This window comes from Phodopus roborovskii, unplaced genomic scaffold (genome assembly GCF_943737965.1).
Source record: "Phodopus roborovskii unplaced genomic scaffold, PHOROB, whole genome shotgun sequence".
Taxonomy (NCBI): Eukaryota; Metazoa; Chordata; class Mammalia; order Rodentia; family Cricetidae; genus Phodopus; species Phodopus roborovskii.
In genome coordinates this window covers 4,116,170-4,136,124 of record NW_026125264.1, presented here as the reverse complement: position 1 = coordinate 4,136,124, position 19,955 = coordinate 4,116,170, and the positions used below count along the sequence as shown (strand labels likewise).

At 44.7% G+C, this 19,955-nt stretch overlaps 1 protein-coding gene across 1 annotated transcript; it reads left to right on the top strand.

The window, feature by feature from the left end:
- Positions 1 to 432: 432 nt before the first annotated feature.
- Positions 433 to 17,647, top strand: Nsfl1c (NSFL1 cofactor). The gene is made up of 9 exons (XM_051193928.1): positions 433 to 619; positions 2,812 to 2,909; positions 8,879 to 8,953; positions 11,330 to 11,495; positions 11,986 to 12,078; positions 13,430 to 13,539; positions 14,220 to 14,357; positions 15,974 to 16,138; positions 17,249 to 17,647. The coding sequence occupies exons 1-9, from the start codon at positions 515 to 517 to the stop codon at positions 17,409 to 17,411; spliced, it is 1,113 nt and encodes a 370-aa protein (XP_051049885.1). The 5' UTR covers positions 433 to 514; the 3' UTR covers positions 17,412 to 17,647.
- Positions 17,648 to 19,955: the final 2,308 nt, after the last annotated feature.

The following is a 19,955-nucleotide window of genomic DNA, read 5'->3' as shown; positions in this document are numbered from 1 at the left end:
ACCAAGCCATAGACAGTAATGTTTCAAGAAGGAAATGAATGAACAAGTAAATAAATTAACGAAATAAAAGGATGAAACCATAAGGAATCTGCCTTGCCTTTTTTTTTTTTTTTTTTTTTTTTTTTTTGCTTTGGAGGTTGTCCTAGAACTCACAGAGATCCACCAGCCTCTGCCTCGCGAGGGCTGGGATTAAGAGCCACCAGACCTGGATCCGACCTCTCTAAGAATCCTATGTCCGGGGGCCTGTGGGAAAAACCAGCCCCTCCCCCCCCCCACTCGCATCCATCAACCTTCTACTTTCGCCACTAGGCTGCGGTTCGCATAGCAGCCACCAGAGGGCACGAAGCGGCTGGGTTTCCCACACGGAGGATTTTGCATGAGGCACCGCGAGGGGCGGAGCCTATAAATAGGCGTCCTGCGGCCGGGCCTGGTAGAACCGAGGGCGGAACGCAGCAGTGGGGTTGGGGCTGTTGCAGTGTCGGTCGGAGCGGTTTGGGAAGTGCACGGGACGAAGATGGCGGAGGAGCGGCAGGACTCGCTGAGAGAGTTCGTGGCGGTGACGGGCGCTGAGGAGGACCGGGCCCGTTTCTTCCTGGAGTCAGCCGGCTGGGACCTGCAGGTAGCGCCGCGAGGCGGGCCGCAACGGGCGGGCTGGGGAATGCGGAGCCGAAGTCCGCTCTCTGATCCCTGCGCGGCCGAAGCGCACAGTCATCCCCGCGGGGCAGGGCCCTAGTCCAGGCCTCATGGTCTCTGGGCTCGCTTGCCACGCGTCGCCGGCTCGGCTTAGGAGTTGCGGGGCGCGGGCCGGCCCCGGCCTGCTCTGCAGGGCCGCAGTTTCCCTGCGGACTCGTAGCGTCGGCGAGACTTTGGGCGCTGCCGCAGTCCGCGTGGAGGAGTCGCCTGGGGGCGTGGCTGCCGCGGGGAGCGCCTGCGGGCGGCCGGGTGGATTCCAGACTCTGGCTTCCAGATGGAGCCCCTCTTAGGACGCGGTGGTCGTCCGATTCCGCGTCCGCAGCGGTGTGTTGCTGGAGGGAGGAACCCTGCCCGGGTGTAGGCCCACGCCCCCCTCTTGCCTAATTAATTGCTGGGGGAGAAACTAAGGTTGGGGCCTCTTCACTTTTCCTGGCTAACTTAGCTATAGAATGGGGGTCTCTTGGGATTTACGTCTTGTTCACTGACATGTGGTAAATGGTCACCCAAGTACTTGATTAATTTAGAAGACAAGATAAGCTTGACCAGGCCGGGAATGTTGTACACTTCCTATCCCTAGAGCAATGCCCATCTCTCAGTGCTCAGAAACACTCAGTATTTAGTGTTAGAGAGAACTGATTGCATAGATGTCCTTGGCCAGCCTACATCTTAGGTAGATGGTGATGACTAATATTTCTTGAATACCTACTACAAGCCAGACACTGTTCAGCATTACAAAATGTCTCATTTACATGTCTCACATTTTGCAGCTGAGACTTTGGAGGATTAAGTAACTTGTTGAAGACCTCACTAACTACTAATTAAACAGGTAAAGACTAACCCTATTTTACGGATAGGAATTGGACCCTCAAAGGGACAAGGAATGAAGGAATGTACTCACCCCAACAATAGAGATAAAGCTGTTTGGTGGTGTGGTCCAACAGTCCTTTGGAGGCAGAAGATCTCTGAGCTCATGGCCAGCCTGGTCCACATAGTGAGTCAGAATGGCCAGAATTAAATAGAAAGTCCTTGTGAAACCTCTGTGCTGAACAGAAACAAAATGAAAAAGCTTCTGTCCCAGTACGTCCTCTGAACCGAGGCTCTTACTTGTGCGGTAGCTTGGCAGCCAGTGCCCGGGTTTGAATGCAGGTTCTCTAAATGTCAGTTCGGTGCCAGTGTGAAGATGGCGCACTACTTCCCAGCAAGCTGGTTATATTCCATGAAGATACCTTCAGACTATCCCCCGTGACAGCTCATTTCCTCCTATATGGTTGGTCACCTTGTGGGCTGTATCTGCCTCCTTCATCTGTCTGGAACTTCATTGTCTGTTCTTGTCTCTTTGCATAGAGGATATTGGATAAATAAATGCCTACTCACTGAGTTGGTGACAGTCACAAATGGCCAAAGGACTTTTGTGTAAAGCTAACAGTGTGTGACAGTACTTGAATCCTTCCTTAACGGTTATCTATCTCATTTAGTGTTATAGGGTAGATGGTAACTCCATTTCACAAAATAGGAAATTGGGCTTCACAAAGAAATACAGCATCTATCTGTATGTTTCACTTCTGTAAAAACATGAATGTGAGCCTGAACTTGGCCCCACTCTTACCTCCAGAAACTGTCATTTCTCAGTCTTCTGTACTGGCTATGAAATGAGGAGATACTAATAATAATACTAATTATGGAGTTCTGAGTAGATTAACACATGTGTGGTATACAGGTAATCTGACACATAAATACATAATAAAAAATAGGTGGTAGTCTTTGTTTTCCATGCTAATTTCAGAGACATGGTTTCTCCGTATTGCTTTGGAGCCTGTCCTGGAACTAGCTCTGTTGACAGGCTGCCTCCCGAGTGCTGGGACTAAAGGTGTGTGTCACCACACCCAACTGTTTTCCATGCAAATCTTATATGCTATTACCATTATTCCCCTTAATGGGTGGGTTTTTTGTTTGTTTCTCCAGGCAGTGTAGATTGCCTTTCCATCTGGTTCCAGGTATAGGACCTTTTTTTTTTTTTTTTTTTTTTTAAGTGTAAACTATGTTTTCCTGTTTTTGTTTCATTGAAGATATGTGTTGGTTGAAAGACTGGAGGGTCCCAAAGTGCTCTCTCTGTTTCAGATTGCACTAGCAAGCTTTTATGAGGATGGAGGGGATGACGACATTGTGACCATTTCACAGGCGACCCCAAGTTCAGTGTCCAGAGGCACAGCTCCCAGGTAATGACCAACTTCAGTTGCTACATGAGTATTTCCAGAAAAGGGACTTTCTGGCTTTACAGAGGGTTCAGGCCTGGGTGTGTGAAGGGGTTTGAGGATCTGTTTAAGAGAATAGAAAGGTTCAAGGGTATACACTTAAGTGTTTTTTGTTTTTAATGTATGTGAGTATTCTGCCTACATGAATGTCTGTACACTGTGGAGGCCAGAAGAAGCCATTGAGTTCCCTGGAACTGGAGTTAATGAATGGTTTTGGGCCACCGTGTGGGCCCTAGAACTTGAGCTAGGGTCATCTGGGAGACATCAGTGCTACTAACCACTAGGCCTTCTCTCTTAAAGACCTTCAGGTCTTTAATGATTTTGTGTTTATCGCTGCCTCATCTCTGGAAGTTTTCATTCCTTTGTGGGTGCATTGGTATTAATAGATTAGATAAGTTTAGGAGTGTCCAACACTCCATTAAGGTAATTATGTGGGGGAAAAAAAACCTATGTGATCCACCTTTCCTGGAGTTGACTGAGGAAAATGAACTTCATGTTACATCTTTTCTACAGAAGAAAAGGCTTAGGAAAGTGACTTTTTTACTTATTTGTAGGTGCTAGGCTTTGAGGTGCTAATAAAACATTGTAAAGTTACTGTGCGGAGTATATTGTATGAGTATGGGCTAATTTCTTGGGATCCGACTCTTTGGTACAACCTCACTGTTGGGTTATTGGTGTGTTAGAAGTACTATGGAAAAGTTGGAATGTAGCCTCTAATGCCAGTCATTTGCTCCCTCTTCTCTTCTCCTGTGGTCCAAAAGTCTTTGCACAGCAAGGGTGTGTTAGAGTAGGGCCAAGGAGGCTGACTGCCAGGTTCAGACCCAAGCTCAGAGATTTGTGACTTTGAACAGGATATTTATCTCAGCCCCTCAGTTTTCATCACTGTCAAATGGAAATGCTGGTAGTATCTGCCACTTGGCAGTCAGTGAATTACTGCTTATTAGGATAAAGTGTGGGGAACCTTGGCGGACTCATGGCAGGCAAGGGTGACCAAGGCAGGGGACAAACATGCCATCAGAGCTTAGTGAGAAGTTGTACTAAAAAAGGAAAAGGTGGGGAAGAGAGGACAGAAGAGGGAAAGAGTGGAAGTGTTGGGGGGGGGTCTTTCTAGGAAAGAGAAGGTAAAGAGGCAGAGAGGTAAGAAGAGAAGAGGGAGACAGGAAAAGTCCTGTCTGTCCCAGGAGAAAGAGCGTAAGTGAGCAAAAATCTTTCTTTTAAAAGGGTCCTTTGCTGACCAGGGTACTGCTTGAGTGCATTCTGCTAGGTGATAAGGGCAGGCCTGAATCCTTACACTACTTAAATAGCAAACCGGGAATGGTGGCACATGCCTTTAATCCTAGCATTTGAGAAGCAGATCTCTTGAGTTTAAGGACAGCCTGGTCTACATAGTAAGTTCTATAACAGCCTCAACTATGCAAAGAGGCCTTGATTTAAAAAAAAAAAAAAAAATCCAAAAAGCCAGACATTGTGGCACACTTTTTAATCCTAGCACTCCAGGTAGAAACAAACAGGTGGATCTCTGAAACCCTACCTCAACAAAACAACCCCCCCCCCCAAAACAACAAAAAAAAAAAAAAAAAAAACCTAACAATTTTATGTAATACTTAGAGCAGAGTATGTTACCTGCTATTACTAACACTGTACCCTGCCTCATTCCACAGTAAACAGGCATGTGCATGTTGGAAAGTGTGTATGTGTGTGTGCTTTAAAACAACCAAGGAACTACAGCTTAACATTAGCATTAATCCTGAAAAGAGTGTAAGATTGGCACACATTGAGGCCTATTGGCCTTACCTTACTGTTTTGGTTAAGTCCTAAACTTGTTATGGGCTTCACTGAAGCAAAGAAAAGGAAGGAAGGGGGATATGGTTTGTTAAGTCATTGTCTTTGTTTAGGAGGAAAATGCTGATGGAATATTCTCAGGAGAAGCTAAAATGTACTAGCACCCCAAAGGAGTTTGAGTTGGGGTGGGGGGGGGAGCTGCTTTCTTTCCAACCTTTGACCTAGCTGTTACAGGATTCCTAGCTATCTGTTGACTGATCCCTGTTCCCCTGCGGTCTACTTTTCATGTAGAACACTCAGTCATTATGCTCCTCCTTTGACTCTAGAATGGGGCATTTAGTGTGGACCCCGGAACCTCTAGGAGTCTGTAAAAGGGGCAGAAGAATGTCTTTAGATTAAAATTACTGTAGGTACAGGTTTAACTATACTTTGACAGGTATCTTCTGGCAAGAGAGTCTACTAGATTCAAGGCATGAGGTGTTTTGCATAACTGTTACTATGGGAGGAAATCTAAGCTCACTATAAATCACTGTCATTACTGAGCACTTAGTGCTAGTCTGACTTAAGCCTCTATGTGTGGTTTTTTAGTTGTCAACCACTTTGTGAGACGAGACTGGACTGTCCCTTATGTAGATGAGGACACACAAGAGCTGGGTTTCTTCCCAGATCACACAAGCCAGTCAAGTACAGATGAAAGGTCAGAGCTGTTCTGCTCCCTGAATCTCAGCTCTCAGCCATAGCATGCTACTTCTCATGGATGCCCAGAAGTCCTCCAGAATTTTTGCTGATTCTGCCTTTTCCTCGGATCCTTTGTTCCAAACATTGTTCTTCGATGGCCCATCCCTGTCATAGTGTGGTTTTGCTGGTGTCTCCTCTCTAGATAGGCATGCTGGCTCTCCTGCTCTCAGCCTGTCAGTCTCGGTGTACCTCCCACCCCCATGTTTGTTTCTCTTGAGCAGTAACCCACAGCCCTGTTCCTCAGAACTCTGAATCTATTCACTCTAGCCATATCCATGCACCAATAAGTAACATCTATCCCTGTTCTCTTGAACCCTTGTCTTCCATTTGAAAATTTCTGAAAATTTCCCCTGAAATTATTATAAAATTAGAAGTAGAAAAGTGAGTGTTTCACTCACCATCTGTCTAGTGGTGCCAGATAGCCTCACCTGTGTTTTCATCCACCATTCTCATCAAGATGTAGTCTCAGAATAGCTGAGTCACAGCTGCTGCCCTGCTGTACTCAGGCCTGTGTCTGTCTAAATCCAAAGCTTCTGCACACTGCCTTCCTGCTCCTGTCACTGAATCTCACAAATGCAACAGGCAGTTTATTTTTTTCTCTCTCTCTGATCTAACAGAATCTGTACTTATTAAAATTTCAGGACCTGCATTATCCCCTTCCCTAAGACTTCATTGTTCAATAGGCTACCCCTAGTCTCTTGTAGCTATTTAATTAAACTAGAGCAAATAAATGTTCATTTGTTTATTTGCACTTGGTGCATTTTATTTTTCCAGACAGGGTCTTTCCATGTAGCCCAGACTAGCTATGTGTAGTTTGCTGTCCTCCTGCCTTAGCCTCCTAAGTATTGAGATTATAGGTGTGTACCACCATGCTTGTGCCTAACCACACTTTAGATGCTGAGTGGCCAAAATGATGTCCTATGTCATCCTGGTTGGACATGTAGATAGGATATTTCCATAGTCACAGAAAGGAGCTACCACAGAACTAAAATGGTCAGCTTTAAAGCAGAGAGTGTACTTAGGGACTTGGACTTTTGTGCTACTTCAGGGTGCCAGGGTCCTTGGAAGGTTGTTTAATGCCTCCAGACGAAGACCACTGAATAGAAAATTCTGACATTGATAATGTCCCCAGCACATTTGTCCATAAGGTGATTCTCTAAAGCATTACTCCAGAGCATTGTTCTCATACTTGAGGACCCTTCCTTAGCAGTACTGTGCAGGACAACACTTGCAGAGTTCTGAGTCCTGAGATTTAAGTTGGGGTTGAGGATTCACAGATTCACTTTGGGAGCCCTTGGCACTTCTGACCTAAGTACTGCACTTGAGAATTTCTTCAGAAAATGACCCCTAAGGGCACCATAGCATGCAGGGGGGTCTCTACATGCATCAGCACCCCAGCAGTACCCAGAAAATCTAAGAGGTTACTGCTGGCATTGTGTCCATCTACAAATGAGAAAGTGAAGGCTTATAGAATTTAAATAGCATGTCCAAAATCCCAAACTGGGGAGGGGGGCAGAATTAGGATGGGAACCATCTGTACCAACACCAAAATATGTCAGCTGCTACTGGATTTGGGTATATAGGTTTAGGGTAAAGGGAAAATCCATATGGAGAGTATGTCATTTGCTCAGGCAGGTGTATTTGTGTATATGAGTGTGGCTTGTTTTTTGTTTTTTCCAGACAAGGTTTCTCTGTATTGCTTTAAACCCTGTCCTGGAACTAGCTTTATAGACCAGGCTGGCCTCAAACTCATAGAACAGAGATCCGCCTGCCTCTGCCTCCAGAATGCTGGGATTAACGCCCAACTATATAAATGTTTAACAACAAAGCAGTAGCAATTCTTTCCATGGAGTCTTAGTCCTAGCCTATCATTCATTCAAAGAGATCTGGGCAAGTGAGTGTTAAGTGTAGTTGTCATATCTAATATCCTTTGCACTCTTGTCATATGTATGTCCCTCAAGAAATCCCTGGGAGGTTAGTTACTCTCAACTCAAGCAGGAACTGTGTTTTCATGGGTTTTGTCTTCTCATTTCTAACTGATGATACCTCAGAGTTTCTCTTGTCCTGGTTCCTTGAACAAACCTTTAAGGTAACTTCCTGCCTAGTAAACATCTGTTCCTCTATGACCTCATGAGTCTGAACTGCCCCCTTTCCATTCTACATTCTAGGAAAGCTCTTTTTCCCAAGGAATAATGGATCCCCCTCTCCCATCTTTATAAATGAAATGCGTGTCTCATGGTCCTTAAGCCTTTGTTCACTGATAGGTCCAAACAAGAAAGAAATTGACAATTGAAAATAATGTTAGCAGAGCTAACCCCTCAAACCTCCCCTCTGAATCCTGCAGAACTGTTTTCAACCCCCAAATATTAATAATGATGCTGTTCTTGCCAGGTGAGTTGCCTCATGACTATAGTTTGAGCACCTGGGAGACTGAGGCATGAAGAGCTAAACAGGATCTTTTTACTTATCCTGAAGTAGCAAGCTTCTCTTCCAGTGCTGCCTGCCACCCACACATGCATTCTCCACGACTCCTTGACCTTTTTCTAGTATGTTACTCTCTTGTTTCTTCTGCGTTTACATTTGTCTTTCCATAAATGCTATTGTAGTTCCCCTTTCCCATTGTCTCTACCACCCCTTTTCCTTCTGCTCAGTTGCCTATCCACCAGTTCCTAGGTAATGGTCCAAGTATGTGTTTTTAGGAAGCCTTTCTTGGTGTTCTGTCTCCTCCACACTAGACAAGAGGCTTTGTGTTCATAAGGTCATATGTACTGTCACAACCACTGTTGTGCAGCATTACAGTGGATAGTTGCTTGACTTATCTGTGCCACCAGCCAGTAAGCGCTATGTCTAATTATCTTTATAAATCCAACATTTAATTGGTACCTGGCATGTTAAAAATTACATAAAACTTCAATAGTAAGATTAAAAATTTTTTTAATGTGTATGAGTGTATTGCCTATGTGTATGTATGTATACCATGTACATGCCTGGTGCCTACAGACATCAGAAGAGGGTGTTGGATTCCCTAGAACTAGAGTTACCGATGGTGGTTGTGAGCCACCACCTATGTGTTGAACTGAACCTGGGTCCTCTGTAAGAGCATCAGGTACTCTTAATTGAGCCATCTCTCCAGCCCTAAATAGCAAGTTTTACAGATAGTAAATACCTCATTCCCCCCATTCCCAGAAGAGCTTAAATTGGATTCCAGTCTTTACCTCACAGTAGTGCTTGCTAAGTTATTCTCAGTCAGTCCTATGTGACCTCAACAGACAAATGCCACATTCTTTGTTATCTAAACTTAGGTCAATCTTGTGTGTTGTCTTCACACCACAGCATCTGACCCAACTCCCCAACTGACCATAGGTGTTGCCTTTAACTATTTCTGAAATAATTTTGCTCCTTCCTGTCTCCAGTGATAATAGGGTGACTTCCTTCAGAGACCTTATTCATGACCAAGATGAGGAGGAAGAGGAAGAAGAGGGACAGAGGTAAGGCTTTGAAAGGGAACACAGTTTATAGGACGTATACAGTGGTGCTTAAATCATCTGGGACAAGGTGTGGGGCATATGTTCACTATTGCCAACCATCACTGCTGTGTGTAGGGGTATGATGTCCTAAGAACAGTCTGTTCTATGTAGTTTAGAAGTAATCTCTATCTCATTGCTATGTGTGCCACGCCCCCACCCCCCTTTTGTCGTGTTCTGGACTTTTTTTTTCTTATTGTTACAGTAAGGTTATTTGTTGAAGAGTATTATGGGAAGGGAAACAAAACCTCTAAGAATGGAAAAATTACCCATATTAACACAGTACAGAAATAGCCAAGTATCTACTTGTAATATATTTGTCCACATAAATCATACAATAAGTAGAAAAGTAGGCTTATAAATGTGTATTCTCCTAACACAATCATTGTTTTCACTTTTAGGAGTGTTGTAATAGAATTATTGTTTCATTGTGGAAATACAAGATTCATGGAATGAAAAGTGTAGCATTCTTTGATAATTGCCATTAATATTTTGTTATGTTCCCATGCAGTCCTTGTTCTGAGTATAAATAGACTTTTGTGTTTTACACAGTGAAGATAATTTATAGACACTTCCCTGCTGACACTGAAATTTCTGTGTTTTCTGTAACTTTTGTTAGCTCAAGTGTCAAGTAGGTAGTAGTCAATGCTGTGAGCATCTTTGTATATTTATCTTTGTCCACTTCTGAATTATTTTCTTATAGTAATTCCTCTAACAAAAATACCAGATGAAGAACATAAATACTTTTTAAGGCTGTTGATCACAGGCTCCTGGTTCTTAAGCCAAGACCTAAAGATTCTTTAAGACCTTTCAGTCCAGGCAGAACTGTATTTATCTGGATTGAACAAGAATAAACTGGCTGTAGCCTCACTTCTCGGGTGTTTATTCTGCATGGGTGTGCTTTGGTCTATTGAGCCTTCCTCGGGATGCTGGAGACAACCATTGTGAAGATGTAGTGACCTCACAGTGGGGGGAGGGGGTCTGAGAACTCAGGTGTATTCTGTTTCACCATGCAGTGCTTCCCATTGTGTCAGAACTTTGCTTTAAATATACTGGAGACTTCGGGAGGTTGTTAATGTCAAGGTTTTTATATTCTTCAAGTAGAAGGCACTGTCTGTCACCTATCTGACTGCCTACCTCCCAAATACCACCTTCACCTTTTCCAGCCTGGCCACATCGGCTATTGTGACCTTCCATTATTAATTCATATTGCTATAGCTTCTTTGCTTCCTAGATACTTCAGACATGAAACAACATTCCCTGCCAGAGCCTAAGCTTTGTCGCCCATTCTAGAGTACTTGTGAAGAATTCGAAGACCAAGATTAATTTTTACAAATTCCTTCTGGCCTTTTTTAGAGACATTGCTAAATTTAAGAATTGGTGAGGACAGGTGGTGGAGGCACATGCCTTTAATCCCAGCACTTGGTAGGAGAGGCAGGCAGGCGGATCTCTGTTTCAGGACAGCCAGGGCTACACAGAAACCCTGTCTCAACTCCACCCCCAAAAAGATGAGGGAGCAGCCATATGACAAGTCATTCTTAGATCCAGATTAGTGTAAAAGTACTAACTCATCTCAAGCTGGTCTTGGGCTAGAACACCTGATGTTGGTATCTTGGAGCTTATTTTTGAGATTGGAGCTTTCCTGGCTTTCTAGTATGCCCCCAGGGGTTCCCAGTGTATGTCATAGATCACTGGTGAAGCGAGTCTTGGGGGAGTTGTTGGTGTGGTGTCAGTCTGCCTCACGTGTGCATCGCTCTGCTTGTTCTTTTGCATACATCTGCTGATTTGAACTTCACGTCCTTGACTTAAGGAGCAGGTAGGTAGGGCATGTGATCCTTTTATTCTCTCATTTCAAAGAAAGAAAATGTGCAAGCAGTGCACTGGCTTATGACAGGTCACACAGTTGTTGAGCTAGGACTGAATCCTGGCTGCTTGTAGTAACTGCACCACTATCATTAATCCAGAGCTCTTAGAGTTAGCTGCTTCTGACTTGGACCTCACCTGCTGCCTCCTGGAAGGGATCTCTAGATGGATGATCCCTGCTAAAACTCCTGCACTGATGTGTTGTGTGCATGCCTGGAATGTTCTTCCCCCATCTCTTCACACAATAATGTCATTCTTAAAACTTTGGCTGTTGTCCCCAACTCCCCACCCCTACAATGTGCCAAAGATCTTTACTGACTTCATGGCTGCTCCCATTGCATCATACTTGCCTGCATCTTCACATGTGTTCCTAGCTAGCCAATACGTTCCTTAAAGAGGCATTGTACCCTTTGCTTCAGTGTGCCCAGAACCTGGTAATCTGTTCATTTTCTGGTGTGTTTGGCATTTTCTGCACAGGTTTTATGCTGGGGGCTCAGAGAGAAGTGGACAGCAGATTGTTGGCCCTCCACGGAAGAAAAGTCCCAACGAGCTGGTGGATGATCTTTTTAGGGGTGCCAAAGAGCATGGGGCTGTAGCTGTGGAGCGAGTGACCAAGAGCCCTGGAGAGACCAGTAAACCAAGAGTGAGCATAAGGGTTGTTGGTTGTGCCCAAAGGAATTGAGTTCCATAGTGGCGAATGAGGCCCGCTCTCCTCCTGCAGTGACTAGTTTCTTTGTTTTTCCTCTCTTAGCTACTTGTTCTCCTAAATAGAAGACTAGTGTGCCCTATGTTGTTAATCAGATCTTAGAAATACCCCTATCCAATTTGACCAACCTACTGTTTTCCTTTATTTCACTGTAATTAAATTTACTACCAGTTTTTACATAAAAATGTCTGTGATTGGTGTTATGCTGTATCCAGACTGCTGCATAGCCCTTATTTATTTTTGAGAGGGTAGTGTTAGCTATTCCTTGTAGCTGGGTATTCCAACCTGTCACCTCTTACTCTGTCCTGTGAGAAGTGAGTTTGATATCCAGTGGTTCTCAAGCTTGATCAGAGTCTTGCCTTTCTGCCCAGTGTCTTTGTACCTGAGTAACTCCACCACCAAATGTTTATGAGTTTGTCCTTTATAGCCATTTGCAGGAGGGGGCTACCGCCTTGGAGCAGCACCAGAGGAAGAGTCTGCCTATGTGGCAGGAGAAAGGAGGCGGCATTCAGGCCAAGATGTAAGTGTCTGCCTTCCTTAGCGATACTTGTGGACTGTTGATTGTGCCCATTTTCAGAAGGAATTGGTCACATGTATGAACAAACAGCCTCTGAAAGAGGAGCCTGCAGAAAACAGTGTCCTTGCTATGCTCTGGATGGGACTTACCATAAAAATGAGACCATTTTTACTTGATGGGCAGAGGGCCAGAGCAAAGGGTAGGGAAGAGGATGGGCATAGGAAGGTTTTTGAGCATTCTGTGGATGTCAGACAGAGGGGCAATCTGTGTGGATTCCTCTAGTAATTTTGGCATAGCTTGAAGAGAATGCCAAAGAAAGCCTGAAATATGGATGGGCTTTGTTTTGTTTAATTTTGTTTGTTCTTTTTTTTCCACATACTTTTACACACATACTATATAATAATACTATATAACTTTGAGTATTTTAGAATTTTTGTAACATGCTACAATTTGGTGTAGCTTTGTGTCTATTCATTTTTATTAACTTAAATAATTTTATTCCAAAATAAAGTCAAGCAGGAGAGAGTAAAACTTTTATAGACTTGTGCATTGGTTGTCAGCCTTCCAAAACCTTTCCTGTAAGTGTGATGGGGAGTTATTGAAAAATTGTAGGTTTCTTTTATTCTTGAAGGGTTTTCTTTTTTGTTTTGTTTTTGATTTTTGAGACAGTTTCTCTGTAACTTTGGAGCCTGTCCTGGAACTTGCTCTTTAGTCACACTGTCCTCAAACTCATAGAGATCTTTCTGTCTCTGCCTCCCAAGTACTGGATGGAGTTAAATGCATGTACCACCACAACCCATCGAGGTTTATTTTTATTTTTAATTGTGTGGAGGGGGCAGGAGATATATATGTTGAGTACAGAGGCCAGAAGAGGGTGTTTGATCTTTAGAAGCTGGAGTTAGAAGGAGTTGTGAGCCACTTGGTATGGGGCTGGAAACCAAACATGGATCCTTTGTAAGAGCACTGTGTGCTTTTGACCATTGAGCCATCTTTCCAATCCCAGGTATCATTTTTATAACTGCAGAATAGGTCAGGAGTAGATTTGACACTGGAGTTGAAGTACAAGCTATACATGAAGCACATTGGCAGCTCTACAGTTAGGGAGCCTAGATGAAATTGAGTAATCTATTGCACAGTTACCTTGCTAGTGAAGTCTTCTTAAAATAGTAGCCATTTCTCCTAACCTGTGTCATAAAACAAATCTAGTTTAGGTTGGTGCTTACATACTTGGTTGTTGATAGATACTCTTTTTGTTCATACTCCTTACTGTTTTTATAGTAACATGGGAAAATAGTGAAAACCCGTTTGCGAGTTCCTGTCATTGTAAGTAACTGCTTACCAACTGTTGTCACAGGTTCATGTAGTGCTAAAGCTCTGGAAAACTGGATTCAGCCTTGACAACGGTGAACTCAGAAGCTACCAAGACCCGTCCAATGCCCAGTTTCTGGAGTCTATCCGTAGAGGGTAAGCAGGAAAGCCCGCGTTAGTCTCGCTTCAGTGAGTGAGATGTCAGGTGGGAAAAGAAGAATCAGCACTCATGTGAAAGGAGATATTATTGAAGCAGATTCAGCATGGTTGACGAAGATTTACAGGCACTCTAAAATACTTGGTCCATTTTCTTGCCATTTGCCATGCTACAACTGAGCAGGTGGGGGAAGGTAGAGACAGGCAGGTAGCCACTTATATAGCCAGATGTTGGTGACTTTACCATGACCAGTCTCCCTCTCCTCAGGCCCTTGGGTATGAGATGCTATCAGGGTGGGGTCCCCCTCATCTTTCCAGTTCCTGTTCTCATGAAAGTCCTGAGGGATGTAGAAGGGAGAACAGGGAGAGATGTCAAGACAAAGGAGACAGAAAAGGCTTAAGAAAGCAAAGAGACTGATAGGCTTCAGCCAGATTCACCTGCTTAGAGATGGAGTGGTCCTCCGAGGGCTGAGCCCTCCCACATCACTTGTCATTGAAGACAGTCTCTCAGAGACATGACCATAGGCCAATCTGGGCAAAACAGTTCTTCACTTGAGGTTCCCTCTTCCCAGAAGACTGTAGGTGGTATCAAGTTGACAATAAAAACTTAACTAGGACACCCCCAATGCTTGTGTGTCCATTCTGCTCATAATGAACCCCAACATTTCCTTTTCCCTCAGGGAGGTCCCTGCAGAGCTTCGGAGGTTAGCTCACGGTGGGCAGGTGAACTTGGACATGGAGGATCATCGGGATGAGGATTTTGTGAAGCCCAAGGGAGCTTTCAAAGCCTTCACTGGCGAGGGCCAGAAACTGGGCAGGTGAGAAACTGTCTTGGGAGCCAGACTGTCAGTCCCACCAGCTAGTCCTGTGGCTCACTGCGAAGAGCTCCTTATTGCTTACAGAAACATGGCCATAGGCCAATCTGGGCAAAGAAAGCAATGTGTTTCGGGGGAGGAAGAGAAAGGAGAGTTGTATGAGTTGTATGGGTTGTAGAGTCTACATGCCTGAGTTAAGTCTCTGCTCTTTTTTACTTTATAGTTGTGTGGCCTTAGGTTGCATAGCCTTTGCGTTCTCAGCTATAAATTAGGATTGGTAAGAATCCTTACTTCATAGGATTATTGTTGAGGAATAAAAGAGCCAATGTAATTAGAACTCTGCCAGGTGTGAGCAGTATGTGTAATATAAGTGCTACTTTGACTAAGAATCTGGAGCGTTGAGGAAGCTGGGATCTCTTGGATGCTAAGCCTAGAATAAACATGTTGGGTTAAGGAGCTCCTAACTTCCTTATCCAACACGGCCTCCTAGTAGTATTGCTCAGGATGCATAGGAGCAGGATATTATTGCCCTTGGAAAGGCTGCTCCTTCATTGTCCAACTCTTAGGACTACTGTTTTTTATACTGCCTAACACAAATATCCAGAAATGTCCAATTAGTGTCCAAAAAGTATGCCATTCTACACTTACACACTTGTGTAATGTGTTTGTACACACTGATGGATGCTCCTTAGTTCGGAAAGGATTCTGAGACCCTTTCCACTTCTTGTCTTTTACTTCCTGACCATAAGGTGTAAGCAGTTTGCGCTGCCATCTAGGCTTTGCTCTTGCCATTTGACATTCCTGCCCTTGGAAATAGACCCTCAAAAACTGAGACAAATAGTCTTTGTAAGTTCATTACCTCTCAAATATTTAGTTATAGTGATGAGATATTGATTAGTATCTATGCTCTTTTATCCCCTACTTTTTCTTCTCTCCCCTATTCTCCACTAACCTTCCTTTGTACTCACCCATAGCACCTTCCCATTTTCATGTTGTTTGTATCCTATATCGAAAGCTGGGCATGCTTGTTATCGCATCACTGTGGAGGCTTGATTTGTTCAAGGCCACATAGCTAGTGGGTGAATTTGGATCTGATCCATCTTATTCTTAAGATGTGAGTACTAATAACTGGCAGATGCTCTTTTCATTTATAGTCAGTCTGCACAGTCCCTGGCCTGTAGCTGACCTTTAGTAGGAGTCCTTACCCTCCACCACCATAGTTGGCACATATGAAATGCACTGTGAGTGAGTTCATACTCGAGGATTCCTGCCTGAAGAACATAACAGAACCAGTCACTTGTTAGGCTGTACAGACTTGGACTGTTCTCCAAGCACAACTTCACTGAGACTGAGGCATCCTGATTTATTTGTGTTAGCCTCACAGCAGTCTCATCTCTGCTACCATAAGCTATCCTCTTTCTAGCCTGACCTGAATGGTTGTTGCTTAGGATCTGAATTAAATATATTAGGTCCATGGTGGCAGGACTCTACCTTTCTTAGTCACTGACAACAGCATCAAGAGCAGCTTCGGGCACATAACAGTTACTCATTGAGAACCCAGGTTTCTGCCTGTGAGGGCCTTGTTTCTACACTGCCCTGATGTGCTCCATTCCCTTCAGCACGGCCCCCCAGGTGTTGAACACCAGCTCTCCCGCCCAGCAAGCAGAAAATGAAGCCAAAGCCAGCTCATCCATCTTAATCAATGAGGCAGAACCTACCACGAACATCCAAATCCGGCTTGCAGATGGCGGTAGACTGGTGCAGAAATTCAACCACAGCCACAGGTATTTGCATTGTCTGGACTACCTTTTCCCAGCATGTCCAGCATAGATCTGTGGGGAAGCAGGCAGCAGGATGTGCCTGGTCATATCTCATCTGTAAGTCTCATTCCTCATTAGGATTAAGCCACCAGGTTCTTTAGTCAAAGGAAGTACCTCTGTGATTTTAAAGATAGGGAAATTGAGGCACCGTGGAATAAAGAGACTAGCAGGAGAGATGCCAGGGGGTTGTTAATAGTGAAGCTAGTTGGCAGCTCCTATCTAAAATAGGACATCTAAATTTCATTCATGGTGGGTCAGCTAAGCCAGGTGTGGGCCAGTGAGTATTCTGACAATTCTTGAGTGCTGACCAAATGTGCCTATGGGATAAAGGTGTAAAGCAAGCCCAAAGATCTTCCTGGGTTCTTCCAAGATGTCCCTAATGTTGGTGCTTCCTTCTAAGAGAGTTGTGATCCATCTCACTGACCAGTTACAAATTTAGTTTTACCTCGCTGGTTAGCCCCTTCCTAATAACAGACTGTGCAGAATATGGATGAGGGATCAAGGCTGCGTCTTGTCTGACACACTCTCATGGGTGACCACTACATAGTGGCAGAAAGCTTCTGTTGATAACATCTAGGAAAAATGCTGTTTCCATTGACTATCCTTGTAACTCTCGGGTGTAGACAGTGCCTGGGTAAGGGATTCCTAGGACTAAGGAGTTGCTGACCTAAAGTTGAGAAGTGCCTCCTGTGATGTGTCTGCCCTGCTGGGCTTCATGGTCTGTAGGCAGTAGTCCAGAAATGTGTGCTTACCACCAGTGCTATGGCAAGATTGGGGGCAATAGGAGACAGCCTTGTAGAGTCCTGAAGTGGGATAGGATAATGAAAGGCAGAGTGGGGGAGGAAGAAGAGAAATCAGGACAAGGAGAGCAGAACAGGGAAGGCCTTAGGATTTCAGGAAGAGAGCACTTTAGGTAGAAAGGGGAAAGGATGAGCTGATGTGCTTCCAGGTGACAGCTTTGACTGCTTTATAGAGAAGGAAGGCAGGCATGGTGAGAAGGCCTCCAAATGTGTTCCTCTTCCCAAGGGCCAGGGTTAACCCTGCTTATCTCCTCCCACTTACCTATTCTTCCAGGATCAGCGACATCCGGCTCTTCATTGTGGATGCCCGGCCAGCCATGGCTGCCACCAGCTTTGTCCTTATGACTACCTTCCCTAACAAAGAGCTGGCTGATGAGAACCAGACCCTGAAGGAAGCCAACCTTCTCAACGCTGTCATCGTGCAGCGGTTAACATAACTGCTCAGCTGCTGCCTCACCTCCCTATGTCTCCCATGACTGCAGCCATGCCCATGGGGATCACCCTCCTGCTCCCTGTACACATCCATCCCTTCCAGTGCCGCGTCTCATCCGTAGCTCTGGGTTCTTAGACTTCAGTTGGACATTTGTTTTCTCTTTAGTTGTATTTCCTGGGTTTTTGTGGTGACCAATGGACTTTAAAGAAAAAAATAAAACAACCAAAAAAGTTGAAGGAATACCACCAATCCTGTTGTACAGAAATTCACCCGCTGGAGCTGTATTTGATTGTTAGAAAATTATATCTTGGGGCATAAAGTCACTATGGCACACATACTCATTTCCTGGTGAGTTCCTCCTGCCACAGGTCTGTATGGAGGAGGCCCTCTTCATAGAGAAGGAAGGAGGGACATGCAAGAAGAGACTGCAGCCACTAGTTCACTTGCCCCAGTGGAACTAGATAGAAGTCAGCTTCTGGGGCCAGAGCTGAATGCACTGGAGATGGGTACTTTCTCAGCTCCCTCATCAGCCACACTGGTCCACTTGGTGAGGTCTGCTTGCTATCATTGCCTTATTTACAGCAGTCTCATGTAGTCCATTTTTTTCCATTGGGGTATGGCATTGCCAACCTAAGTGAGTTTAGTTAGGGTATCTTTGTCTAAGAGGAAAACAAAATCAAAGTGTCACTAATGTTAATGGCAGATCCAGGTATAGGAATAAGCGTCTCATTTCTAAAGTGCCTTTAACTGTGGTGGTAATTGCAAGAGTCTTAGAAGAAGCAAATTTTCATTGGGCATATGTAATTGATGTCAGCATGTGGCTTTGGGTCACAGGCTTTGTTTCACACTTGTTCCCTGCCCTGCTCACCTCTGACTTAGAGCAGCTTGAGCCACATCTCAGCCCAGCAAAGACCTGCACCCTTGAAGGTGTAAGGAGGATAGTAGGGACTTAGGATAGAACTCTTCTGCGTCCCTGACTGTACTGTGCTGTGTCCTGCCCTGCCCTGAGTCAGGAGCCGACTTGACAATAAGATCTTCTAAGAAAGAAACATCCTGAGACAGGGCCTTGGCAAACAATGCCCTGTTGTGGCTGCAGCATATCCCATGGTGTAGTATCCAGCATATAAAGGTAATCAGAAACAGAAGTCTAGAAAACAATTGGCCATTAAAAACTAAAGCAAGAACAGTGGACTCTGTCCTTTGTATTGACTTGCTTGGAAGGAAGTTAGCAACACCACTATTCAGTGCTTCACAGGGCCCAGGCCACACTTTTGGCAAATGGCATGCCATGGACAAGGTTCCAGAGACAGTGCTCTGTCCTGCATAATTCAGGCCCCTTGCAAACCTGTTTGCAGCCTGAATCCTAGAGTGGTTTGCATGAGGTCCTTGGTTTTCCCCTGCCTGTGAAGTGAGTATGGGTGACAGCAGCTTGAGCTTGACCCAAGGCCAGAGGGATTGCATACAATGGGCTCCATGCCCAGGAAGGCTGTTTCCAGATTCAGGCCTCTATTCTGGAGGCTCAGATGGAAACATCTGTCCACCCAGATGGGCTTTTATAGGCTACTCCAGCCACTAATCCTGGGCTATTGAACTCAGGGCAGTTGTTCTCAACTGGAGCATTTTGGATCACCCCCAACATTGCATGGAAAGTAGAAGAATCACTTGAAATTAAATGGGCCAACAATGTCTAGACATGTCTTGATCTGTTGGAAAAATACCTTGTTCACCAGAGTAAAGGTAAGTTAATTATGATGCCTGTTTTTGTTGTTTTCTTTTTTGAGACAGGATCTCAATGTACCTCTGGCAGGTTTAGAAGTTGCTATGCAAACTAGGCTACCCTTGAATTTAGAGATATTTTGCCTAAGGATAACAGGTATGTGCCTCCATGCCCGGCTCCATGGTGCCTTTCCTAACAAGTGCTGTTCAAACTTGTCCACCAGAACATGTTGTTTGGTCTTATTGACTACATCAAACAACGGACATGTGTTGTATACAATCTGGTTATTTCCTTAGAAGATGATTGTGGAAGGAAGCGTGTGGGCAGGGACTGGGCACATTTTTGGCTTTAGACGATAACTGCCACAGTTTCTTGCAGAGTGTCATTAGCTATTTCCTGCCACAAACACAACAGAGATGCCCTTGCCCTGCCAGACCAGACCCTTCAGTGACTTGGAATTCATGAGAAGCAGCTGGTGCAGACATACAGGTTCCCTGCTTCCCTCTCTGTCCTAGCCACCAGATTCAAGACAGCTGCTGTCTTGAGATCCCTTCTCAGGTCCAAATAAAAGGCCTTCTCGAAAATGGGTATAGCTCTGTCTTAGGTCTCACTCTGGCCTCCCATTTCCTTCCAGGCCACACTCCTCAGGTCAAGCCTAAGAAGCAGGTAGAAAGCACATGGTTAAAGCATCTACCCTGCTCCAAGTCTGAGCCAGCTCCTGCACAAAAGATCAGTCTCAGCAGCTCCCCCTTCTGCTCCCTGACCAGCCTCCATCATCCCTCACATGCAGTCTTCAGTAATTCTGTGACTCCCGTGACTCTGCCCTTGACC